This window comes from Artibeus jamaicensis, unplaced genomic scaffold (assembly GCF_021234435.1).
Source record: "Artibeus jamaicensis isolate MK-2021 breed Jamaican fruit bat unplaced genomic scaffold, CSHL_Jam_final contig_452, whole genome shotgun sequence".
Classification (NCBI taxonomy): Eukaryota; Metazoa; Chordata; class Mammalia; order Chiroptera; family Phyllostomidae; genus Artibeus; species Artibeus jamaicensis.
Window position 1 is genome coordinate 5774072 of NW_026521837.1, and position 27294 is coordinate 5801365.

General features: G+C 38.3%; 1 protein-coding gene across 3 annotated transcripts in view; it reads left to right on the forward strand.

The window, feature by feature from the left end:
- The window catches only part of PKD2 (polycystin 2, transient receptor potential cation channel), a 61862-nt gene extending 36323 nt beyond the window's left edge, over positions 1 to 25539 (forward strand). Inside the window, exons 7-15 of one of the 3 annotated variants that reach the window (XM_037132972.2) lie at positions 1569 to 1736; positions 3384 to 3565; positions 5190 to 5310; positions 8383 to 8481; positions 17612 to 17733; positions 17989 to 18106; positions 19226 to 19389; positions 22642 to 22789; positions 23147 to 25539. In XM_037132972.2, the coding sequence (XP_036988867.2) occupies positions 1569 to 1736; positions 3384 to 3565; positions 5190 to 5310; positions 8383 to 8481; positions 17612 to 17733; positions 17989 to 18106; positions 19226 to 19389; positions 22642 to 22789; positions 23147 to 23383 (1359 nt within the window). In that variant the 3' untranslated portion in view covers positions 23384 to 25539. The remainder of the gene's footprint in view (positions 1 to 1568; positions 1737 to 3383; positions 3566 to 5189; positions 5311 to 8382; positions 8482 to 17611; positions 17734 to 17988; positions 18107 to 19225; positions 19390 to 22641; positions 22790 to 23146) is intronic. The other 2 variants (XM_037132973.2, XM_037132974.2) reach the window with 2 other exon arrangements.
- Positions 25540 to 27294: the final 1755 nt, after the last annotated feature.

The window sequence follows — 27294 nt, forward strand, 5'->3', positions numbered from 1 at the left end:
TGTTCTAGGCATTGAGAATATAGAAATAAACAAAACCAGATAAACAAGGATGTCACTTATATTTTATAAAGGATGAGAATCCTCAAAAAACTCTGGAGAGACATACCAACCCAAATGTTCACAAAATCTATTCTCTCACTCCCTGTTTGGAAGGAAAAGTCTCAAGGAAACTTAGTGTATTGACATGATACCAGTATTGTATAAACGACCGTATATTCTATATTTTTGTATTTTTCTGTACAGAGTGAAAACAACTGGAACAGAGTACAATGTACTTAGTGAGTGCTGGGTACAGGGTTATTGTTGAATTCAGTGAGTCAGTCCTTCTCTTCAGCTGCTTCTTCTTCCTTCTTAGCTAAGTCTATGGAGCAGACATTTTTAGTGTATTCCAGAGAGCTCAAAGAATATATTCATGCAACACAGAAACACAAGATTGGCTCTGGAAACCTTAGAGAAGAAAAGGAAGGTGCTGAGGTTGCCTTTTCCAGTTGTTCTTGGCAGCCAGTGAGATCTTTGATATGATAGTCCCCTGGGACCATGAGCAAATGGCCTCTCAAGAAAGGCCAGTGAGGTGGCTGTGGACCCTCATCCATAAGAAGAGAGGGAGAATGGGCAGTGAAGGTTACAGCACCTGTCACAGCCCACATGCCATGGATTTAGACCCCCTGAGAGGACAAGGGGGTTGTGGTTACCCCTATTCCACCGATTGGTGCTAATCCACTGGTTATGATGCAAGTACAGGGCCCAGTGTCCCTCAAATATGGCTTTGTAGCCCAGATGTGAAAAGTCGTCTGGTCATGAATTAAGGAACAAAAACAAGCACAAGGAAAACCCTTGACCCGCGTGTTCACACTGCAAGCTTCATGAGCCCTCTGCATCATTCCCTCTGTCCTCTTAAGACCAAGCTCATTCATTCCTGGTACGAGCACTCCTTTTCCTATCTCTTGTTGCACCCTTCATCTTGTGTTGTGTGATGCCAGTTCCTATATTATTTATAACTGTGTGTTTATTTGGTCTTGAACCAGAGTATATGTTTCTTGAGGACAGAGTTTGTGCATTTTACTTTGGTTTGTTCCTCTTGGCCCCTAGCACAGTGCTGTGTACATGAACATCCACTATGTATTTGTTGAATAGAGGAAAGAATGAGTGGTTGGAAATCGAAAAAAAGAACATAAAAGCAGAAAGCACCATGAGGCAGAGAAAGGAGAAGGGTAGAAAGTGATTTAAATGAGGGTGGCAGAAAAAAACAGAAGTCAGTCATATCTGAGTTTGTTTGGGGCATGGCGACCTCTGTCTCTTTCTCTCAGATGTGTATATGTACATACACTCATTGGATCTCTATTTTTAACTAAGGAAGTGCAAGTAGCATATTGTTTTACTTGTCTTATGGCAGTAATCAACACTTTCCATTTGTGTTAGTGACTTCTAGAATGCCATTGAGTGAGCAGAACATTGGGCCCCAGAATTAATACAATGGTGAAGATAAATAAACTACTCATTTTAGCATTTTAGGGTAAGTTATGTATTTCTAAAGCACTGTTATAATACATTAATCTTTTGTTTTCCAGCTATCTGTGGTAGCTATAGGAATTAACATACACAGAACATCAAACGTGGACGTGCTGTTACGGTTTCTGGAAGATCAAAACACTTTCCCCAACTTCGAGCATCTGGCATACTGGCAAATACAGTTTAACAATATAGCTGCTGTCGTAGTGTTTTTTGTCTGGATTAAGGTAATTAATAAATTTCATGTCCTGGACTCCAAGACCTGGACTAGGTTTTGTTTAACAGATGCAGTAAGAGGCCTGTTCAGTATGTCAGCTGGACTTGGAGTCCCAGGCTACTCACAGGGACGAGTCACCCAGATATGGGGTGACCAGGTAAAGTAAAAGAAACTAAGAGAAATGGCGGGAGAGGGGAAACTGTTCGGAAATGCTTTCCAGAAAGATTGCCTCTTCTCCAGGTAGAGGCCAGGGGGAAGTTTCACCTAGAATTGAGGACAGGTCGGGACAGGCACCTCTTCCAGGTCGTTCCTTAATCACTCATTTTCTTCTTTTCTCAAAACATAATGTCATTTCCATGTATGTCAAAGGTTTGGGCATTTCACCATATACAATAAGCCTTCATTCTGGAGGTGCAGGAAATTTCAGTAATTCCAAGGCAGCTGCCAGCCTGTTACCAGTCAGGTTCTATGACTGTGCCACCCAGGCAGCCACTAGCCACAAGTGTCTTCCTAAATTTAATATCAAATTAGTTAACATTACATGCAGTTACACATTCAGTTCTCAGTCACTGTAGCTGCATTTCAAGTGCACAATGTCTATGTGTGGCTAGTAGTGTTGTATCAGTGGAAGCATAGAACATTTCCATCATCACAGAAAGTTCTGTTGAGCAGCACTGTTTTAAATGGCACTTAACAACAGGTGCTCATTTTCCTGAACTGGAATTCGTGCCTGGAATGCCTGAGATTTCTCAGCACCTGACCTCATCCTGCGTCTCTGTATTCAGTCAGGAGCTTGTTCAGGAGAAACCATCACTAACGTACCACGCCTTCATTGTAAGCTAGTAATAACAATCAGTATCTCTTAGAAATACTAGTAGGGACAGTATTAAATACCATGATTACAACACTCTAAAAAAGTTTTGGTGTGGCCAGAAACAGTTTTTAAGAGATCTTCAATAAAATTTCTACAGGTTTCCTTTCAATGTGTGCCTCAAGCTGCATTATTAGGTGCTTTATATGTAAATATCTTGCCCACCAAACTTGAAGAACCATTACATTCTTGAAGGCAGGGTCGTAACTCACCTCCTTGGTATCTCCCCGGTGTACTTCTCTCAAGGCTCTGGCTGCAGGTGTGGGCCAGCTGTCATGCCCTCCAGGCTGTGAGCTGCTCAGCCTCGGCAGCTGTCCTCAGGGCCTGACTTACAGAGATGCTCAGTGTGGCTTTGCAGTCAGACACAGCTGGGTTCAAACCCTGACTCCAAGCCCCATGTGACTCCTGAGAGAATACCGGTGTTTTGGTCACTGTAAAGATTTGACACAGTCTACTTAAGCCCTCCTCCTCCATAACTGGTACACAGTAGATACACAGTAAATGACTGAGCTTTGTTCAGTTCACTGCTGTATTCCCAGCTCCAAGAATTGCACCTGGCGCAGGGAAGGCACTCAATAAATACTTTTAGAATAAGATAGTAGAAATTGTTAGATTTGAAAAAAAGCAAGTCATTTTTCTTTTAGCGTAGCATTTGCAAGGTTTATCCATGTTGTAGCATGTATGAAAATTTCATTCCTTTGCAAGGCTGAGTAATGTTCCCCTGTTTGGTATACCCCAGAATTTGTTTACGCCATTCATCTGTTGATATCTTCTCTCTCTTTACAGCTCTTCAAATTCATTAACTTCAACAGGACCATGAGTCAGCTCTCCACAACCATGTCTCGTTGCGCCAAAGACCTCTTTGGCTTCGCAATTATGTTTTTCATTATTTTCTTAGCATATGCTCAGTTGGCGTACCTTGTCTTTGGCACGCAGGTTGATGACTTCAGTACTTTCCAAGAGTGTATGTAAGTATATATAAAATTAAGAAGAAAAATTTAGGGCCTGCGAACCAGACAATCGCAGTTCGATTCCCAGTCAGGGCACATACTGGGGTTGCAGACCGGTTCCCTGCAGGCCAGTTCCCAGCAGGGGACGCATGAAAGGCAACCATACATTGATATTTCTCTCCCTCTCTCCTTCCCTTCCCCTCTAAAGATAAATAAATAAAATCTTAAAAAAAAAAAAAAGAAAAATTTAATCAGAGATGTCACTGCCTTCTTAAGGATAAAGGATAAATCTTCACAGTTGCTATTTGACCACCACATGTTTAAAAGTAGTTGTTTATTTATTTTTACTTCATATTTTTATTTTAATGTTGCACTGTAAAAAATAAAATTGAATGATACACATTATCAAAGCACTGATCTCAGAAATAACCAAGCAAAATCCCAATTTATTTATATTTTTATTTATTTTTTTGTATTTTTATTGCATTTATTGGGATGACATCGTTAATAAAATCACATAGATTTCAGTGGCACAATTCTATAACACAGCATCCATATATCATGTGTTCACCACCCCAAGTCAAATCTCCTTCCATCACCATTTATTCTCCATTTGCCCTAAAAGTAGTTGTTTAAAATAAGAGTTCGTCTTTTTCCCAGAAACATTGAACCACCAATGCATAGATGACCATACATCCTAATATGGTGATGCTTAAAATAGCAGTCGTAAAGCAATCAGGCCTAGAAGACCAGCCACAGCAAAGCAACTGTTCCAGAGAGCCAGGTCTTCTTGGCACCAGACGCAAATGGTAGCTTTTACGAGACCCTTTGCCTATATTTTTATTCCTCTTCAATATTGTTGCCATATGTTTTAAACTTCAAGCTATTTTTTCTAAGAAAAAAATAGTACTTTTAGTATTCTAAGAGAAACTCAAAGCAGTATAGGAATTTTCAGTCTCTCCAAAGTTCTCATATGTAATAAAAAATGGAAAAGTAACCAGTATCAGATTTCCATTCCGTTTAGAAAAAAGTTAGTTAGGAAAGGAGATGATTTTGATAAGGGAAGTTAATAGGGCTTTGTACATGGGGATCCCTAATTAATGTTGCTGTTTGATAAAAGTCCGAAACGAAAATGATTTTACTAATCAAGACCCAGCATTGGTAACACACGGCAACTTTAGACCCCACTTTGAGTGCATGTCCGAATTCTGGATCTTTGAGATCTACAATTCTGGCTCTCCCTCAAAAACCTTTTTATTTTTATTTTTTAATCTTTATTTTAAAAAAGATTTTAAATTCAGACCCAGGGTTATCATTGTGAAGGTTTAGTGCTACTATGTTTGACCTAGATTATAGCCTATTGCTTTATAAATTTTCCAGTGGTAATTATTGTATTCCTTTTTAGCCAAGTGGAAATAATATATTTAGCATGAAAGAACATTGTTTTTATTCCAGAAGGCTTCCATACTCCCATAAATAGCAAGAGTTTTCCCAAGGATTGAAATTTTCTATTATTTACCAGCTGTCTGCACTGAAAACAACATGTGAAAATGTGAAATCGTTTTTGAAGCATTTCATCCATGCTGGACATTCTCTGTTTCTGTGTTGTGGTGCTGTGTTGTGTTTTGTTTTGTTTTTATAGCTTCACTCAATTCCGTATCATTTTGGGTGATATCAACTTCGCAGAGATTGAGGAAGCTAATCGAATTTTGGGACCAATTTATTTCACTACGTTTGTGTTCTTTATGTTCTTCATTCTTTTGGTATGTACACTTTTATTTAGAGTGAGGGGATTTACATTTCGTAAATCACCATCTTTTCTTTTCTCTACACTATTCACACCAGTTTTTTAAAAGATCTAGGAAATAGAAAAATGTAGATATTAGAAATCATTTTATTTTTTCTCTTTGATTTAGTTTTAAGTCTTCATCTTTCATTATCCATTGATCGATTGATAGATAGATAATGTCTATTCAGTACAAAAAAATAGATCATGCGCAGATTTATAAAGTTACCTAAAGTAGTGCTTTGCCTAACAAGTAGAGCATACTCACACGCTCTGTAAGCACAATCATCAGCACTTTCACAGTTACTTGCTAACATGACTTTGCATTTTTCTCTTTCTCTTTTCTGTTTGAAAAGGAGGAACTGACAGAGCAAGCTAGATTCAGGATGGCAAGAGCAGTATTTGAGTGAATTATTGCTTGTCAAGATTAAGATATTTTATTTCGCCTACTCATATTTAGTGTATCTACAGACTGTCTACAAAGAATATTTGTATTTTAAATTTAAAACTCAATCTGAACAATGTATGGATATTGCTTTAAAAATTATTTTCAGAAGTATTTTTATTCTTTTTATTTGGTACAAATTAACATTTTTAATATTTGGCCTTAAGTTAATCAAAAATGTTAAAGGTGTTTTGTTGTTCATCTTAACATGCATGCATTTATTTGTCCACTAAGAAAGTGTTAAATTAAGTTAGTTTAACCTAAGCAGTGGTTATTTTTTCATCTAAACACAAACACTTAAGAATTCCCACATCAACCATAACCTTAAGATTAACAATGAAGCTTCCTTTTTAATGCATTTGTAAAGATTCTTGTGTAAGATTCAGTATTTCAGTGTAATATCTCCAGCATGGTCCAGGTATTTAGTGGTTAAGTATATGGCCTTCACTGAGTGAGAATTAAGTGTTTGGATACAACTGAAGAGTCAGGAATGTCATGCTACTTCATTTGTATCTTGCCATACACATGTATCGTGATTACTTTTAAACTGGAGCCTCCTAAGTTTCTTCTTCTCGTATATATTAGAGAAAAAAATAGAGGAAAAGTAAGCCCTTGTTACGGTCTAATGTTGGTAGTACTTTGAATTCTGGAGCATGTGGATCCCTCAATCTCTACTAAGAGAACAAAAACCAGGAATTGAGCGTTCTGCAGTGACCCAGAAGAGACTTGAGGCCACCTTTGTTTTCTCTGTATGTCAGTCAGCCAAGGAAGGGACGTAACTGGCAATTGTCAGTGCTCGTGCATGGACTGGTCGAATGCTGTCCTCCAGTAGATAGGACCGTCTAAATTATTTGGTCATGTTATCAGATAAGTCACTTGAACATGAAAAGAAGCTCTTAGTTTTTGTCTTTATACTAAAATAACTTTTTGTGCTACTGCACAAGAAGGAATTGCTCTCCCTACAGGTCCCCAGAGAGAGAAGGGAGGCTACTGTCAATACAAACTTTTTTTTTAAGGAAATGACTAGCCAAGCACAGTGTTGGCCACATTTCTGAGATGACTGCCAGGTGTTAATTTATTGCCCCTACTTAACAAGAAGCTGCATTGTTGTGAGGTGGCTGAGCTGAGGCAGGAAGCAAAAGCCCATCATCATGAAGAAAGACCTCTGATTGCACAGGTCCATGTGACGACTGAGTGAACCTGATGAGCCAGGATGGAAAGAAGGAGGGTGGACTTCCTCTCCCTTCACCTTCAAGAGCCTTTCTCACCCACTTTCCAATTCTTTAAATCTCTTCAGAGGACACACTGTAATCCATTTCAACAAATACATTTGCAGGCATTTGGAAACAAAAATAAAACATTAGATGCCTGGATTGTAAAGGAGACATGGGAGGTGTTACCGTGACTACAACTGCCTGCCCTTGGAATCGAGCATTAAGCCAGAAACTTCTGTGTATTCTGTGTTCTATTCTCATTTCTGCTGCAGAATATTAAACAGTATTCCTCCTTAGTTCATGGCAATTTGGTAGCCCATTAAAATTCATTAGAATAATATAGCTCTCATTTGTTAATTCATCAATCATTCGATAAGTATTTACTGAGCCGCTGTATTGCAGTCAATGTGCTAGATACTGGTGATGCACGGGTAAGGACAGTAGAGCCCCACCCCACCCTCATGAAGTTTCCATAAACTTGTAGGGGAAATAGGCGCAATCAGATACACAGTTCTGTAGTTACGATCATAGTTAAGTGCTAAAAAGGAAAAACAAAGGAAGAGCATGTTAAAGAAGTTGGGTACAGTGCTTCCAGAAAATGTGTTGCAAGCAAGTGTTGAAAATATAAACCATTCTACTAGGGAAGGGAAAAGTGAGGAAAATGGACTGTTACTGAATAATAACGATAAATTATGTAGGCCCTGTCTTTAAGCACTTTTCATAGATTATCTCACCAATTCTTACCACAAATATGTAGCGAAGGTATTGTTATTTCTCCCATATTATAAATACAAAGACAAATAAATATATTTTTAAATGAAGATTTGAAATTTAAACAATATAGTCTTGGCAGTAGACTGAAACCCAGTTTTTCCTGACTACCCTCTTACTATGTCTACCACATTCCTCTTTGCAGAGGCCTTTTTAATTCTTCTATAAATCGCAAACAATATTATAGAACAATATTTGGAATAAGCATAGAATTTCATTTGTCTGTGTTGACTGTTGAAACTTGAAAAGCTATTTAGAACTCCAAGTAATTTATGTCAAATAAAAAATATAGACAACATATATAAGCAAAAATAATCCTCCATTCATAGGTAAATTCATTAATGTTTTGTTGTATTTTATTCTTGTTTCTTTTTACAAAATATATTAACATATGGTTTTGTAAATAAGAAAATATCTCACATTTTCTTTTGGCAGGACTTAATAGAAAAAAATTAATTTCCCAAACCATACGGTGGCAAAGTTAATTCATGTCTTTTTAAGATACCAAATTGTTTTTTTTAATGGCGAACAAAAAGGCATGTGTCAAAGATTAGATTTATGCTTACAAATGTATTTAGGTTGCTACTTTAACCTCAACTTTCCTTTGATTTACACACAGAATATGTTTTTGGCCATCATCAATGATACTTACTCTGAAGTGAAATCTGATTTGGCTCAGCAGAAAGCTGAAATGGAACTGTCAGATCTTATCAGAAAGGTATGACACACTCTAATTCTCTGAATTATTTTATTTTCTACATGAAATAAGCATGTTTCAGTCAGATTTTCAAATCAGCAATTATCAATTGTCATTGTTTAAAATAAACAGATTGTTGTGTTATAGGAATAATTTAAATGTTCTTGGAGCTAGAGATGGATCCACTGCTAGCTTGGATTTAAATTCTGGGAACCCTTTAATGCCCTGGAATTAAATCCTCAGTGAACTCCTGAGACTCTTAGAAGAGCGGGACTGCTGGTCCCGCCCCCTTTGTTTTGGTACCTCCTCTAGTTGGCTCTCACTTCCAGACTCAGAGGTTAGAATAAACTGGAAGAAGACATTTCCACTTTATCTACCTCAGTTATGGTTTTTAAAAAACTTTCAGAATAAAATACTTTGTGGTTCACCCTTTATCCTTGACCTTCCGGGGAAGCTATAACATGGTCAAAGGAAAAGGTCTTCGGGGGAAAGGCCACAGCCTGTGGGCATGAGAACTTTCACTACCCACCTTCTCGGGAAGTGCTTACTTGTTAAATAGAAGAGCAAGACTGGAAAGTTAGGCAGCTTTGTTCTTCTCAATATGACTTTGTTTGGTTTAAAGCAACGACAAACAACTACATCTAAAGTTTATAGCTTGTTACCTAACTTCACTGATTTCTAAGAAACAGTGGCTCTTTTTCTGTTGATTCAAGCTGTGGGACTATGTTGTCTGTGAATCATGTTGTAACAGAGAACTTTCCCTTTTAAAACAGAATCTATTGGATGGGACCTAATTTGCATTATCCTGATTTTTGCATAACAGTTTATTGTATTCTAGCAAATCTCCAGGGTGTATACAAGCAGTCCTCATTTTGCAGTTTAGTCCTTATATGCATAAATATCCATTATTTCAGTTAAATAACATCAGCTTCTCAACAGAGTTAAAATTTCAGTTATCACAGTATACTGACTAATAGCATAAAGTACAACCTCATTTTCAAAACTGGAAAAGGAGGCATTGGTGCTGCCTTTCACTACCAGAACCAATAAGCAGAGACAGGGATTGAATATCTGTGGGCGCTTTATTCAGATGGCCAGCAATCTGAGAAGACTGCAGATTACCTTAAGAAACCATCTTACATTCCATTTTAAACTGACCCCTTTTATAAAGAGAAAAAAAGTGTAGGTAAGGGGTTTGGAATTCAGGGAAAAATTAGATCAGATAAAAGGCTGCAGCATTCTTTCCTCTGCAATTCTCTTTCTCTCCCTGGAACACAGTGGCTCAGATACCATCTTCATTGCTCACAGTCCTCCTGGGGCACAAAGGTAGAACTGCTTGTGGTGTCCTGGAGTCAGGGCGGGTCATACCTTCAGTTTCTGAATAGTAAGGTTTTTGCTGTGCGTATTAGCTATTACCTGAAACTAAAGTCTTTCAACTCTTGAGTCCCCCATCATTTTCAGTTATCACAGTATTTTAACTGTGAATAACAGCATAAAGTGCAAACCTCACTACAAACCAATGCATAAATTACAGATGTGCATCAGAATCAGTGACCAATAATGTCACTTCTTGCAAACTCTCAGCTTGGTTACTGAGGACCTGCTGTTCACGTCACACATGAAGCACATAGTGGTGTTGGTTCCTTATCTCCCAGTGATAAATCATGTGACATTTTACAAAAAAGAAAAAAAGAAAGAAAAGAATAATTACTGGAAGAGAGAATGGGCCAGCAAAGATGAAAGTATAGCAGGGAAAGGAAAATGATACCACTATATGTGGAAATCAAAATAAATGTATTGGATTTATAAAGAGAATAAGTGGCTGTTTGTGGGAAAATCACTGCTACCATTGGGAGATCTAGATATGCAGCCAGAAGAACTTAGTGATAGCAAATTTATCAACATAAGTGAGAGAAGTGATTGTGACTGAAAGGATGAAGATGCTTCAGAGGAATTGACATTAGCAAAACAAAACAAAACAAAAACTTACATTAAAGGAACTCTTGGCAATACTTGGCAACATGAAAAATGCAAAGGATAAAATGTTGGGAATTGACCCATACTGAGAAAGAATTATGATAACTCACCAAAACTGGGAAAAAAAGCTCAGATGTTTGCTCTATATTGTAAGTTTTACAAGAAGAAGGCAAACAATGTTCAAAATACTCTAGATAAGTTTAACTTCCCCCCTAAGGAAAAAGAATTGCACTACTTATTCTCCCAAGGAAGTAATGGATCCAGTAATTTCTGAATTTGCCTCATTAACCACATTCTTGAGTTCAGAACAGAAGATCATACATTTCAGGTTTTACACTAAACCTGGCTGGTCTAATAATCAAATAGACACGAGACAAATTGGCAAGAGAAAATAACCAAATTTAATACATATATGTGTATGGGAACCCCACATACATGAGAGTCAGAGACCTCACATGCACGAGAGGTGCGGAGATGGAAAGGGAACATGGGTATAAAAGACATCTTGAGCTATGGATGAGGTAAGGTGCCTCAGAGATCTCAAAGGGTCACTTCAGGATGATGAGAACAGATGCTTAGTAAATACAAGTTTGCTTTGCCCTATAGATTGGTCAAAAACCATTATCGTTAATAATTACTTATTATGGGCAACACTCCTAATTTAAGTTCTTCTAGATAGTTAAGGGAGGGGCAGAGATTTCTCTTGTACCTGGGGTTAAAGTTTTCTTTGCTCAGAACAATCTGTACACCACAGAGGCACATCTTGGAGTGACTCATTCTGAACCCCCACAATTCTCTGCTCTGAAATTTCCCTGGAGGTTTCACATGCCAGAAGTTGGGCAAGTAGATTGTTCTGTATATCATTAAACCTGTCTCAGTTTTAAGGAAAGTTAAGTAGTCATGTCTTGATGCAGACCCCAGCTTATGGGGTCCGTCACATTGCGGATGAGACATGACAAATTCACATGCTTTGCCGAGTCCTGTGGAGGAAAAGGGACGGTGCAGCTTCTCTCTCAAGGGGAGAAAAAGCCTCAGAGCACCTCAGACACCCTCTCAAGAGGAGAGTGTCCCAACCCTTGCCTTGACAAGCTTTTATTGCTTTTCTGGGCACATCCATGATGGTCCTCATTTACTATGCAGAGGTTTCACTTTAGGTGGTTACCTCTTACAGAAAACAAAGGAGAGGATGCGGGTAATCACATCACAGAAGAAGGATATTTGCAAATGCAAAAGGAAAAGTGGTTGAACTGGTTACACTCGTCCTCTGAAGGTTTAGCATAGATTTTAGGAAGTTACTTTAAAGATATTCAGTAAATATTTTTGCCTCAATTCAAGGTGAGGGAGTTTTAGCAAAAGGAAGTCTCAAAGCAGCCTAGGTACAATGCAGGCCTGATTCTCCACGGGAGAACCTGTCCATAGGCGTGGGTCCTGTGCATCTCTCAGCAGGAGCTGGGCCCACGCCACACAGAATAGTCTCCTATATTCCCCCCTTGTTTTTAGTTAGGACCACTATAGATCCCACAGAGCTTACTACTTGCTGGTCTCTCACACGACCCTGGGAAAATAATTCACAAATGTATCGAAGTACACAGAGCATTATAATCAGTAAGCAACCAGTGGTTCCAAAGACCCAGATTCTCAGATTAAGCCCATCAATCGTTGTCAGGCTCGATACATAGATAACAAATAGATAACATTCAAGGAACTTTGAGGCCCTATTCTGAGTCAGGATCAAATAACTAAAAATGGCCACAAAATTTGGGGGAAACAAACTCATTTTAGGATTGGACCCTTATCATTTAAATTGAAGGTATTAGCAAAGTGGGTTTCACAGGATTTTATGCATTCTTTCTTAGACCTGATCCCCCAGGGAACCCTCCCTTTCCAGCACAGGGCCCCACTCACCTCCATCATTATTTCAGGATTAAGTCAGGCAAAGGAAGTAAGGCAGCCAAGAGATTAGGAGACTTCTTGCAGACAGAATGAGGACTCAGGCTTCATCAAAGCCAAGGGGCAAGGGTCCATCACCATCTTTTTCTATAGCCTCCAAAGTCCTTCCTTGGGGGCCTGCCATGATTGTACCTGTCTTAAGGCATCCCTTTCTTGAGGAATCTTACCTGTCATTGGCTAACTGATCAAGCACTAGGGGCCAGGCAGGGTGAAGTAAAAGAAGCAGAAGCTGCACCCCTGCCAGGGAGGTAAGCTTTGTCTCCTCAGTGGCTTATGGTCCAAAGGTCTCTCACTCAGCCTTAGCCATGGGGGGTTACAGCTCCTGAAACCAGGCAGGGCAGTTCCCAACAGGAAGGCAGTGATGCAGGTGGGTTCCCAAAGTTAAGTCTATGCTACAAGCAAGCAGGTATTTAATGAGGCATCTATCTCTATGAGAAACAAACAAACAAACAAAAAGGCTAATGATTGGAGAAGACTATAATCACAGTTTCTGAGCTCTGAAGATAGGCAGTCAAGAAGATTTCTAGATGTCTGTCTCCAGTCATCTTCAGATGGAGTAAAGTCAGGCTGGGACGATATTGTAGATTCTTCTGGTCTGTAGTTTGAACATCTCTGGTGATCTTTCTGGAACAAGCACAGAGATTGTCCACAGATGAGTTGTTGTGGTGATTTTTCTGAAGTCCATATCAAGTTGTCTGTCCCACTTTAGCTTGCATGGCCTTGGAAAAGGGCAGGTTTTTTAAATCCTCACCTGAGAGTATGTTTTTCTTGCTTTCAGAGAGAGAGAGGAATGGGGAGAGAAACATTGAGGTGGGAGAGAAACATCAATCGGTTGCCTCTCATACATGCCCCTGCTGGGGATTGAACCCGTACTCTAGGTATGTGCCCTGACCAGTAATTGAACCTGCAAGTCTTTCAGTGTATGCAGCAGTGCTCCAATCAACTAAGCTTCCTGGCCAGGGTGAAAAACAGCAGTTTCAATTTTTAATAATTCCAAGTCAAAAGGTGGGAAAATTATGTCAGTTCAGAGGATTGCAGCCAGATATTTAAGAATACCAACAAAGTCTTTGTAGCCACTCAGCCAAAGAAGAAAACTAGAAAAATTCAGCATGCAGTCCAGTCTAGAGGTAGAAAAATTTTAAAACTTAAAAGTCAATGAACAACACTAGAAGCTAATATCCTCAAAGGTATATTATAGTTTCTACTGCAGTGTAATTTTTCCTCTCTAAAATTATCCCAATTTTTCCTAAAGATAGCCAAATTAAAACTAACTTATTTGCAAAATTAGTTTCATTAAACTTGACCTGATTATTTGTGTTAGCCCACTAAGAATAGCAGTTGCTAGCCCTGACCAGTGTGGCTTAGTTGATTGGTCATCGTTCTGCAAAGCGAAAAAAGGTCATAGGTTCTATCTTCAGTCAGGGCACATGCTTGGGTTGCAGGATCCATGCACATATCAGTGAAGGCACATATGAAAAGAAACTAATCAATGTTTCTCTCCGTCTTGTTCTCTCTCTCTTCCCCTCTCTCTAAAAAGAAATAAAATCTCTAAACGAAAAAGAGGGTATAGAAATTACACTCATACACCCTTAAATCTGCTTTGCTGGAATTTTTCATGAGGAATCTTCAGGTTGATCTTAAAAAGGCCGCTCTAAGGCAGAAAGCCAAGGCAAGGATTTGGCCATCAAACATTGCCTGTAATACTTATAGGTGTGGTTGAGTGTCTCTCTTCTCAAGGTCTCCAAAGTATCCTGAGATTTCTACACCTGCTGAGAAGTGACATTTACTCAGATGGCAAGGCTCCTGGGAATGAGTTAAGCAAGCCACCAGGACAATATTTCCAAGTATTTTTACTGGCTTCCATAAGTCAATCTTAATTCTTTAAAGCTGTCTTGTCATACTCATGTCTCAAATATGACATTCCAGTCAAAGACTTGTTAATAAAGCCAGTTTCCAGTTGCATTCTGTTATAAGGAGAACATATTTTTATTGAACTTATGCAAATAACCACATTTTCATGAAAATAAAAATACTTAAGAGTTTCCAAATTCTGGAGGGATCAGGTAGAAAGGAAAAGCTAAGTTGTTTCAATCCTGCTTACAAGGTACAGTTTACCAAATTGCTATGTCATAAGTAGCTTAAGAGAAACAAGTTTCCTTTTATTAGGAAAACAAAAGATCAAAATATATTAGTAATTTCAATCAAAAATAGTCATAGAACTTGTGAAAAGCTATCTTTATCAGCCACAGAAGCAGTTTGTGCTTTCGAAAAGACCCTAGTCTCTTTTTTTCTTTCTTCAGGTTAGATATTGTGGCTGATAAAGATAGCTGGGCTTTGAACACCTGCCAAAAGCTGCATTTCTGCTTTCACAAACATTTGTAGGATAAGAACATTTGCTCTCAAAATTTGGGCTGTAACTTAAGTGACATCATAAATTGATCTACCTAGTTACATAATCCTTAATTTGCTTCTTTCCCTCTGGGTATATAGTTTTATTTTACCTTAGGGAAAAGGCTCAACATTTTTTTTTTTAATTATCAGGCTCTTACATTAGTTTCCCATTTGACCAAATTACTGATCAGTAAGTTACTGAATCCTTTCAGATCTCTTAGCAGGCTTTAGCTGGGCAAACAGTAAATATTTCTGGCAGTGTTAAACAGCCCATGGACTCCAGAGGACACAGGCTACTTACCTTCTAGAGTCTGTCTGTCTGTCTGACAGCCCTCATGCCCCTGCTCCCCGGTGAGACACAGCATCTCCCTCCATTAGGCAGTCAGGTAAAAGAGGTGCCATCAGTGAAAGCTGACAAAACTTTTTTTAACATAAAGGCTGTTGTAAATTCCAGTTTTAATAATCTTATCAATTCTTACATTTTCTTATTCTTTTAAGTATTCTTTTAGTGTAGCCCAAGTCAAGGCTTCACCAATGAGTTTTGGTGCCACAGTTCATGAATTCCTATATTAAGAAGTGTTGGGAATTTCTCTGTTCTATCTCCTGAGCACTCTTGAGTGAAAAGGCTTTGGGTCCCCAGCAAGGGGTCAAGCCATGAGACGAGATGCTGGCCCTGTTACCAATCTTTAACTTGATTTGACCAGCCTCACTGTTGCAATGGATCGCTGGTCAGATTTCTCACTGTAATCATTTCCTTACAGGCTTTTAGATTTCTCCACACCAGGTAAATAGAGCAGTCTTGTTTGGGGTCCTTTATTTGGGGGACCAACAAGGGGTCATTCTGGTCCATTCACCCTTTGGTAGTGCTGTACTAAAACCTTTGTTTTAACCTCAGTGATATCAGCTTTATTCCAGTTTCTTTTCTTTCTAATTGGTACAGTCCTCATGATAGCCATTGTGAGTTTGGAGTATAACATCCTTGAGGACTGGCGGTGCTGTAGTGGGACCCTGGCCACAGTTCAGCCCACATTTCTTTGTGGCCATATTTTGCAGCTTCCAACCTCGCTCTTAGGGCATAAAATTTTGGTTGTTTTGAAGTAAAATTTTGCCCTTTTTTTCTTTCATTTTTCTTTTTAAATGCAGGACAATTATATTTCCTATGTTCTGATTTTTTAAAAAAACACTATCTGAAAATATCTGAAGGCCAATGGGAAGGAGTCTGAGTTGACTTGAATATTTGTTCTACTTTTTCACATAATAGAATTCCACTTTATTAAGGGAATCATAATGGTTAGCTATAGCAATATGAGAGCTCTCTAAGGTCATTATTTCTTTCTTTTCAATTTAGAAATTTTTCCAATTAAAAGGATCCATCATCTGGCTTTGACAGTGGGGTCTATAGCGACTCAAACCAATACCGTGGACCTAAAAGGCTTTTCCAAAGGACAGTGGGAAAAGATGCAACTCTCACAAGAAAGTTTATTCCCAAAGTTAGCCTGAGTAATATGAAGGGTGTTGGGGAGGGGAGAGGCACTGTCTTTAAACACTTGTTCCCAAACACGGGGAATCACGTGCCTTCCCCCTTTCAACAGAGTCAGTTGTCAGGATTCCCTACGTTTGTATCCATAGCCTCTCTGGCTGCTCACCAGATGCATGTGCATCATTCACCTGGCAGAGATGACAGATCATGTCTGCAAGGAACAGGACAGGCACAGAAAAGCACTTGGGAGCTTGTCTTGGCCAGAGCAAGGTGCCCCTTGGTAAGGGCACCCCCTGGATGTTAGGAGCCAGAGAGAAAATACCCTGACTGGTCGTAAGGCCAAGTTCTCAGGACAAATAACAAAACAAAATGAGAGAAACCAGAGAAAAGCAAAACCATGAGCAGTCACCAAGTAACCAAGAGTTGCTTCTCCGAGAAACTAGTTTCACAAATATTCTCTTCTGCCAGTCTAAATTTAGAAGAAAGAGTTTCTCACCACTTTTGCTTCCACCAGGTCCTGTAGAAGGAGATCAGGGAGTTTACTGACATGATAAGAACCCGTACTGTCTGCTGGGCTGTGTCAGACACCCTGGGCTCTCCTCATCTGCAGCAGCCTCGTGGGGGAAATGCAGGGTTTCAGCCAGTGAGTGTATCCTGATCACAGCACCAACTGTGGGGGAGGAACACACTTCCTCTACCCTCAGTTCTTCTGGCTGGCTTGATAAACACACACGAGATAGATTAGCAAGACAAAATAACCAAATTTAATACATACATATGTATAGGAACCCCACATCCATGAGAGAGTCAGAGACCCCACATGGGTAAGAGGCATAGAGATAGAAAAGCAATATGGATATGTAAGATATTTCTGAGCTATGGATGAGATAAAGTGCCTTGGGGGCTTCAAAGGGTCATTGCAGGCTGGTAAGAAGAGCAGGTAAGTTTGTCTTGCCCTACAGACAGGTCAAAAGCTATTAACTCTGATATTATGGACAAGGCTCCTAATTCAAGTTTTTCTAGGTATTTAAGGGAGGGACAGAGGTTTCTCCTCCACCTGTAGCTAAAGTTGCCTTTAGCTTAAAACAATCTGTATACCACAGAAGCACATCTTGGGGTGCCTTGTTCTGAACCCCCACAATACAATGCTAAATACATACATATTATTTCATTTATTTCTGATGACAGCTATGTGAATTGATTGCAGTTATCCACATTCTAGGGATGGTGTAATAACTGAGGCATGGCGAAGGTAAGCATGTTCAAGGTCAATACAGTAGTTGCTACTGTAAATTGAAGGCAAAGCAAACACAGTAGGAGAAAACACTAAACCAAGTCTTTTCTTCTCAACAGGGCTACCATAAAGCCTTAGTCAAACTAAAACTAAAAAAAAATACCGTGGGTGACATTTCAGAGAGTTTGCGACAATGCGGAGGCAAGTTAAACTTTGATGAACTTCGACAAGATCTCAAAGGGTGAGAATTGCACTTTCTGAGGTCATGGAAAATTCCTTATGTAAAGATAAATTCTTGATGACATGAGTATTTCTGGCCCAAGTACTCACAGAAATACCTTTCTTCAGCTGTGGGTATCTTTCTGAAACAATACTGTAAGAGGAGGACTGTCCCCAATTCAGCAATTTCTCCTTTCCTTCTGCGTTTTGATGTCTCTGTGTTCAGGTTGGACCATGTTAGTGAACGAGCTCATCTGTAACCTCTCCATAATTTCAGGAAGGGCCATACTGATGCAGAGATCGAGGCAATATTCACAAAATATGACAGAGATGGAGACCAAGAACTGACTGAACATGAACATCAACAGATGAGAGATGACTTGGAAAAAGAGAGGGTGGGTTTAGTTCGGCACCCACAATGTTGCAGACATCATACTAAATAGTGGGTTGTTGAGAGTCCCTCATCCTCATTCTCACCCCCTCTCTCCCTCCCTCCTTTCTCACTCTTGCTCTCTCTCATCAGTTTATGTATGAGTACCCTGCTTATTCCAACAAGGATCTGTATCACAATAGCATATAAAAATGCAATAAGGTAGCATAAATCAAAATGAAGAATGAAGCAAAACAAAACAGCAGTAAAATATAAAACTACACTATAACTGAAGGTAAAAATGGGCATAAAAGCCATATGCCTATTAAGGTTGGACTACAGATTTGGCCCAAAGCTTTCTAGTAATGAACTTGAAAAGAGAAACCTGAATAGTTACATATTTTACAATGTCTTTGAGAGTGGAGGAAAAAAAGATTTCTTAGGAGATATAAAATTAGTTACTCTTGAAATTAACATTTAACATAAAATAGCTACCTTCCATTTGAATATTTATTACACTATTAAAAGTAAACTTACATGGGCTTTTATCATCAGAAAATAATAGGTAAGAACTTTAATATTAACTTTAAAACTAAATAGTTGAACAAATAAAAATTACTTGGTAATTGAGGTACAGTGAATAAAGATGCATGTTATATAGAAAAGTCATTTTCCTATGAGGAGCTAGTATAGAACAGTGATTCTAAATGCTGCTCCACAGAACAATACTATTAGGTGAAAAACTTCACCAGTCATAGTGAAATGTGAACAAGTAGACAGTAAGATTTTCACAAGGCTGTATTTAGTCAAAATTCTTATTCTGAGACTACACCCTTTCTTTGTAGCTATTAAGTATGTTGGCTTGTATGAAATGGTGTATAGTTCTTTCTTTACCTTTTCTTTGCCTTGGGTTTTTAATGTTCTTTCTTGTCCAAATAATACATTAGTAACTTCTTTCTGGTAATTAAAAACTGGTTTGAAAATTTGCCAATTCATGAAATTAAAAAGTGTGGGAATCACGGTCTGAGGCTAACCACAAAGAAATCTGAGGTGAACGGCACACACCCATTTCTCATTGGCCCAAGTCCTCAGTGGAGCTCCAGTGGGGCCTGGGTGTCTCTGCTCAGTGTCCCATTTTCTTCAGGAGGACCTGGACTTGGATCACAGCTCTTTACCGCGTCCCATGAGCAGCCGAAGTTTCCCACGAAGCCTGGATGACTCTGAGGAGGATGATGATGAAGACAGCGGTCATAGCTCCAGAAGGAGGGGAAGCATCTCCAGTGGGGTTTCTTATGAAGAGTTTCAAGTGTAAGTATAAAGGAATTGCTATACAACTTAGTTTATACCTATCTCCTTTGTCCTGTTATCAGTACTTTTTGACATTTCTATATGTAATAGGTCCAACAATACAATTATGTACTTACTGTCTTTTTTTAGGTCTATAGTTGTGAATACATGAAACAGTTTATTCTTAATTACTTATTAATTATTGTATTGTTTTGCATTCAATTATTTATGTATTTTTTTGTTATTCAAATACAGTTGTCTCCATTTTCCTCCCACCACTCCCCCACAACCCAGCCATCCCCACCTGCCACCCTTGATCCTACCCCCCTTTGTCCATGTGTCCTATGTACATGTTCCTTGACAAACACTCCCCCACACCCCCCAGTATTCCCTCCTACCTCCCCTCTGGTCACTGTCAGTTTGTTCTCAATTTCATTGTCTCTGGTTATATTTTCCTTGCTTGTTTGTTTTGTTGATTAGATTGTACTTATAGGTGAGATCATATGGTATTTGTCTTATACTATTGCTTTTTAAATCCGTTAAAAGAAAAAAGGAGAAATACATGTTAATAGTGTCTTCTATAGTTACATAATTACCTTTACCAGTGCTCTTTTTTTAATGTGAATTTTAATTGCAATACTCTGGGATCACTTTTTATAAGTGATACAGAACTTCCTTTAGTATCACTTATAAAGCATGAATTCTTTCTGTTTTTTTTGATCTCAGAATACTTTTATTTTACCTTTATTTCTTTCTGATCTCTATTGTTTCAGATGAGAAGGCAGCTGTTAATGTTACTCAGGTTCATTTGTATAGGACAAGTTATTTTTCTTTTGTTGCTTTCAGGGTTTTGTCTTTGTCTTTATCTTTCAGTATTTTTACTATGATGTGTCTGAGTGTGGATCTCTTTGCAACTGTCCCACCTGATGTTTGTTAAGCTTCTTGGATGTGTAATATTTTTATAAAATTTAGTAAGTTTTCAATCATTATGTCTTCAGATATTTTGCTGCTCCTTTCTTACTCCCCTTTTCTTCTGGGACTCCAATTTACGTGTATCTTTTGGTGCTTAATGGTATCCCACATTTCTCTTAGGTTCTGTTTATTTTCCTTCATTATTTTTTCTCACTGTTCCTCATATTGCAGAGTTTCTATTGATCTATGTTCAAGTTCACAGATTCTTTCTTCTGCCAGCTCAGATCTACTATTGAGACCCTCTAGTGAATTATTTTTCATTTCAGGGGTTGTACTTTTCAACTCCAGAATTTTTATTGGTTCTTTGTAATAATCTCCCTCTCTTTATTGATATTCTCTATTTGATAAGACAGTGACATTGTACTGTTCTTTATTTCTTTGAGAATGATTTTCTTGACTTTTAAAATATAATAGCTACTATGAACTCTTTGTCTGTTAAACCCATCTGAGCCCTCACAAAGACAGTTTCTGTTGCCTGCTTCTTTCCCCTGTGTATGGTCACAGTTTCATGTTTTTTCTATCTCATAATTTTTTATTAAAAACTAAATATATTAAATAACATTATAGCAATTCCAGATACTAATTTCTCTTCCCCCAGGACGTGCTGTTGCTGTGGTTAACACGTTTGTCTTTCAGTGAAGTCCATTTTCTCTGCATTGGGAAGCCTCTGAGGCTGCTTCTCAGCCAGCGCAGCCGCGACCGTGCACACCAGTATCCTGGGAAGACAAGAGTCTCATTGTCTTCTCCATCTCACTGTTGAGCCTCTGCCTCTGTCGATACCAGTTCCACCTCTTGGGTTTTACTTTACTCATTGTTGGCTAATTTGTCTATTGATTTCAGTAATGCCTTGGGATATAAATTGCTCTACAGTCTGATCCAATTAATTTTAGGCCCCATTGTGGGATAGTTTTTGAGGTCAATCTTCAACTGTCTTTTTAGCTGCTGTTTCCTTCTCTGGTTCTCTCTGGGAAACTAGCTGGTAAATAGTTTCACTTGTTGATCTCATGGAGCAACCAGCCTCTCCTTGACTGCTTATCACCACCATCTGTATTGTTTTTAAGAGCACTCTTGGGCTTGAATTTTCCCATACTTTCTTCCAAATAAACCCAGTTCACTTGGGGGAAACTTTGGAATTCTCTGTCTTGTGGTCTGACCCTGGGCAAACCTCTGTACCACTGCTCCAGGTGAGGAGTGACACCCTGCTTACTAAATAAGGCAATAGGCTGGATGGCAGCCCTTAGTGTTTTCAGCTTACCTCTTCTGGCATGGAAATTCCATCCTGTGATTGGAAGTTGAATGTGGGAAAAGAATCTCATACTTAGCCACTCTTGCCTGGATTAGAGCCTCTGAAGTATGGATTTGGGACGGGAGCAATGGGATGAGAAATGCTGGCTGGCTGCCTCCTTCCTGGGAGCCACTGTAGCTCTCCACCGGGATCTCGGGAGGAAGAGCCCAGCGTCCTTTGATCCACCGACCCAGAGTGGTTGCTTCTGTCACACTGAGCTGGGGGTGAATGAGATGGAGCAGAGATGCCTCAAATGTCACAGACTGTCACTCTTCTTACTGAAATTTAGTGGGTTGTCATAAATAAATGCTTCTTTATTTGCTCTATGCCTTTAAGAAAATTTTCAGAAATTAAAAAAAATACTCAACAGTTAAAATTGAGTATTAAATAATATTCAACAGTTAAAGTTGTTTCACTAGGGAGAGAGCTTGCAGAGTCCTCAGGCCACCATTTCAGAAGTTGCCTCCTCCTTATTTTTTAATGATTTATATATTTATTTATAGATTTTATGTATTCAAAATAATGGGATCATAAGTGAATATACTTTTTTCTATCTCCTTTACTTAGTTAACATACTGTGAACATCACTCTATTTTATTAAATATTTATGCATAATATAATTTCTGATGTCTCCTTACGTCTTCTCTTCTGTATATAATCTCCTATTATTTAATGTAATCATTTTGATGATCCACTATTAATAAGCCAAAATTCAGACATATGCTTAATTATTTTCTTTAGAAATCTTTCAAAAAAGGAATATCTGAATAAAAAGTAGGCATACAGTTTTGAGACTTTGGATGCAATGTCGACTTGTAGAAAATTTGTGCCACTTAACACTCTCATCAGCAATGTAGGATAGTTTAATCTCTAAAGTTTGCAGCTACTTGCTTAATGTTTCAGATTATCATGTTGTTTAAGAAATAAATCTTAACCCTTCTATTTGAAAAGCCAACTGGGCTGAAAAGACACCAACGCAAGGTGATTTTGCCCCTCCCAACTGTGGTTTTCTGCAGCCTAGTGAGACGAGTGGACCGAATGGAGCACTCCATTGGCAGCATTGTGTCCAAGATTGACGCCGTGATCGTGAAGCTGGAGATCATGGAGAGGGCCAAACTGAAGAGAAGGGAAGTGCTGGGAAGACTGCTGGATGGAGTGGCCGAGGTGAGTGGTCTTCTGCCACAGAAACACTCTGCTGGGTAAAACATTAGGGTAGTATGATTTGTAACCCTTTTAATCACAGAGGTTTCTCTGTCTCCATAACTGCAGATCAATGAATATCAAGTGATAATCTAGAGGTGTTACTTTCTTAATATTCCACATACTGAGGACCCTGCCTTTACTTAAAATTAAGCAAAGAAATTACTGTAGTAACTGAGAATTATTAATATGCTTTAAATTTCCAGACTTACCTAATTATAAACAGATTATCTGACCACCAAATTTCCTAAGGCAATTTCTAAGTATGAGAATATGCATCAGTCTAACTCTTAACTTCCTGGTGCCTTTTTCCTTTGTTAGGATGAAAGACTGGGTCGTGACAGTGAAATCCACAGGGAACAGATGGAACGGCTAGTGCGTGAAGAGTTGGAACGCTGGGAATCCGATGATGCAGCTTCCCAAATAAGTCACAGTTTAGGCACCCCGATGGGGTTAAATGGTCAGCCTCGCCCCAGAAGCTCCCGCCCTTCTTCCTCTCAGTCTGCGGAAGGAGTGGCAGGCACAGATGGAAATGGAAGTGCTAGTATGCACGGGTAGGACGTGTTGGTAAACGTGTTCTAATAGGTGAGAAGGTGGCTGTCTGAATTGCCATCGCAAGGATACTACAGTAAGTCCTCATTGATCGTTATCGATAGGTTCTTGGGACTCTGCCAAAATGCAGTATAATGAAGCCAGTTTTACCACAGGCTAATTGACATAAGCAAGAGTTATGTTCCTAAAGCATTATTATTAATAATAAAATTATTTTTTCCCAGGATCTGTTGTATTTACAAGTATATGCCCTGACTACCATATAATGTTGGTCTTTGTGACCAATCATTAATTCTTCTGCACTTTAATTTATTTTAGATGAACCTTCCCCATGGCTTAAAGACAATTTTTTTACTCATATAAGTAATTAGGTGTAAATATTGAGTACATAAAAAAATCTCTGTAAAGTCTAAGAAGTGGTATGCTCACTTGGTACCATGACCGAGTCTTCTCAGTTGACAATGAAGTCGCCTTTTGAGCTAGAAAAAAACTGTTTAAAGGTTTCTGAGTTTTATTTTCAATCACAAAGTCAGTATTGTCATTTTAGCCCAGTGTGTGAAGACAAAATAGGGGAATTCCTTCCCACTCAGGCTTGAGCTTACTATATAGTGTTCTGTTGTTGTTGTTGTTGAAGAAAGGAGCCCATTATTTCAACTACCTTCCTGGGGTAAACTTTTCCAAAAGACAAGCTGGAAAAGAACTCCAAATCATAGAACGAGTACGTAGTCATAATGCTAAGATTTGTATGAATGGTTAAGGTAAATGTCGAATTGTGTGGGGTGGTTGTTATTTTATCATATCTAATGTCTGTGGGAATTATTGTTTTACTTAACTTTTACACTATTTTTCTCTCATTTGAAATGAGTGGTGTTAAACCACCCAAGATCAGTTATGGGTTAAAAATGTCACCTGTAACTTCAACACAAGAGAATTGGAATGAGCCTTATCACTAAATTTGACTGTTTCTAATAATTAGTTTAGTAAAAAATTTACTCTGTATACCCTTTTCCATGTGGCTCAACCTATTCACAACTGAATATAATGTTGTAACTAATCCAGGAAGGGCCATTTACTAAATTTTTCAGTATGTACTGAAATTTTTAGGAAATGTGTTCTTTGTAAACAAAAATTTAAGGCAGTTTTAAAATTCATATAAAAATATTATAAAACTAAAGTTTGAGTTTTATACTGTTTTAAAAATACAGAACTCATACTCTTGACCTTGCATCTCAGACCTAGACTTATACTCTAGACAGAGTTGGATTTTATGAAAAGGAGTTTTGGTATTGACAGTCCATCCATTATCAGAAGGTATCAGCCTGCATTTGGGTTTGCAGCAATTTTCCTTTTCTGGTTTTTCATTTAGCATCTCACCAAATTTATGGGGAAGAAATTGATTTCTCAATAAAAAATGAAAATCTTATTTTTCAAAGTGTTGAGTAGACCACCTAGTGAGAGCTCAGGGGACAAGCAGGAAAGAACCTAGTGCTGGTGAATAGCTCACTGGGAGAACAAGAGAGGCCTATTTTTTAACTCTGTATTTTAATTTCCTGTGTTGATCATTTAATTGGTAGAATATGTCAGTCAAATCTTCACTGAAAACGTGAGCAAACAAACCTCTCTATGCTGGCTGCTTCAGGACTAATACACATTGGTTTTCTTCAACAGTTATTTCCTGTGGTTTCATATCCATCTTTACGTTATTTCAATATGCTACACAATGTACTTTATTACTAGGTACTAACTAAAGTTTGGGCTCCAGGGATAGTGAGTGTATGTATTAAATATTTATGTCTGTGTATCCTGTTGTTACATGCAAACAAACTTCAGTGTGAAGTGCAGCTATTATGTGGCATCCATGTGCATTGACGATGTGCCATAGATCACTTATGGTCACTAGAAAATATTTTATGATACTTCTTGTTATGCTGTTTTTCACTTCTCCTGTAAAACTATAATTTACATTTTCTTTTCTTCTTTAGTCATGGAGAATTTCCTCCTCCATCCTCCCCTATCATCTTCTCTCTCATGTTAATATTATTAAGAAGATGTTACATATGCAGGTCTCTATTAACAATAGAGAATTTCATTAATGTGTAATTCTGAGCACTTTACTGCCTAATAAAAAATTTGATGCAAAAACAGTTGTTAAGAATTGTCTGTTTAAAAACAGAGACATTTGGGTAATTTACCTTCTATCATGAGGCTAATACTGTAATAAAGACTTAGATTTTGAAAAAGTCTTTTTTTGTGTCCCAAAGCAACATGACTGATGTATTACTTTTTCAATGTGTATCTCTAGTAAATTATTCTGATGGTTGTGTAGTACATCCTAGTGTGCAGCAGCCACGATTTACTTTTACATTGTTATAGTTAGCTGTTGGCTGTACTATTTCTTCTTCAGAGTCCTTGTACATAATTCCCTTGTTGACATTTCATGATTCCTCCGTGGGTAAATCACAGGAGTCAAGAGCCAAGCCCCGGGCATACAGATATTTCATTTTACCCAGAACTGTCAGGCCACCCTATAGAATGGTGGCACCACTCTGCCATTTCACTGTGTGAGTGAGTGCACTACTTTATCCATTCCCTCACTAGTTTGGGTGCCATTCAGCTCCCTAATGTTTATAATTGTAATGCTTTTAAAGTGAGGTCTCATTTTCTTTTGCCTTTATCTGATTCCTAGTAAGTTGAGACATCCTGTCATAGATTCAACATTTGGATTTCCTTTTTTGTACATTTTCTATTAAACCCATTAAAACCTTCTAATTTAATCTGATGGGAAACAAGTATGTTTTTGTTCACTACCTATTTTTTACTGGGTCAAGGTCTTTTTGTTGATTTGCAAAATTTCTTCCTATGGTTTAAGTATCAGTTTTGGACTCCATTGATAATCTCTCATCCCACTGATAACTTGGTCAGTGTTGCTTAGTTTTTTTATACAGCAAAATCAATCAGTGTATTCATTTTGCTTTTCTGTGTTTGGGACTGTTCTACAGACCATTTTAGGATCACAGGCTTTTATTTATGAAATTTTCAGTCTTCTTTTTTTGGGTATTTATTCTTACATGTTTATTTTTTTAATATATTTTATTGATTATGCTGTTACAGTTGTCCCATTTTCCCCTCTTCACTCCCCTCCAACCCCTCCCACTGACATTCCCCCCCTTTAGTTCATGTCCATGTGTCATAAGTTCTTTAGCTTCCATATTTCCCATACTATTCTCGTCCTCCCCCTGTCTATTTTCTACCTACCATCTATGTTACTTATTCTCTATACCTTCCCTCGCCTTCTCCTCCCACTCCTCTGTTGCCAATCCTCCATGTGATCTCCATTTCTGTAATCCTGTTCTTGTTCTAGTTGTTTGCTTTTGTTTTAGATGTGGTTGTTAATAACTGTGAGTTTGCTGTCTTTTTACTATTCATATTTTTATCTTCTTTTTCTCAGATAAGTCCCTTTAACATTTCATATAATAAGAGTTTGATGATGATGAACTCCTTTAACTTGACCTTATCTGAGAAGCACTTTATCTGCTCTTCCATTCTAAATGAAAGCTTTGCTGGATAGAGCAATCTTAGATGTAGGTCTTTGGATTTCATGACTTGGAATACTTCTTTCCAGCCCTTTCTTGCCTGTAAGGTCTCTTTTGAAAAATCAGTTGACAGTCTGATGGGAACTCCCTTGTAGGTGACTGTCCCTTTATCTCTTCCTTCTTCTAGGATTCTCTCCTTCATTTTAATCTTGGCTAATGTGATGATGATGTGCCTTGGTGTGTTCCTTCTTCGGTCCAACTCCTTTGGGACTCTGAGCTTCCTGGACTTCCTGGAAGTCTATTTCCTTTGCTAGATTGGGGAAGTTTACCTTTATTATTTGTTCAAAAAAGTTTTCCACTTGTTGCTCTTCCTCTTCCCCTCCT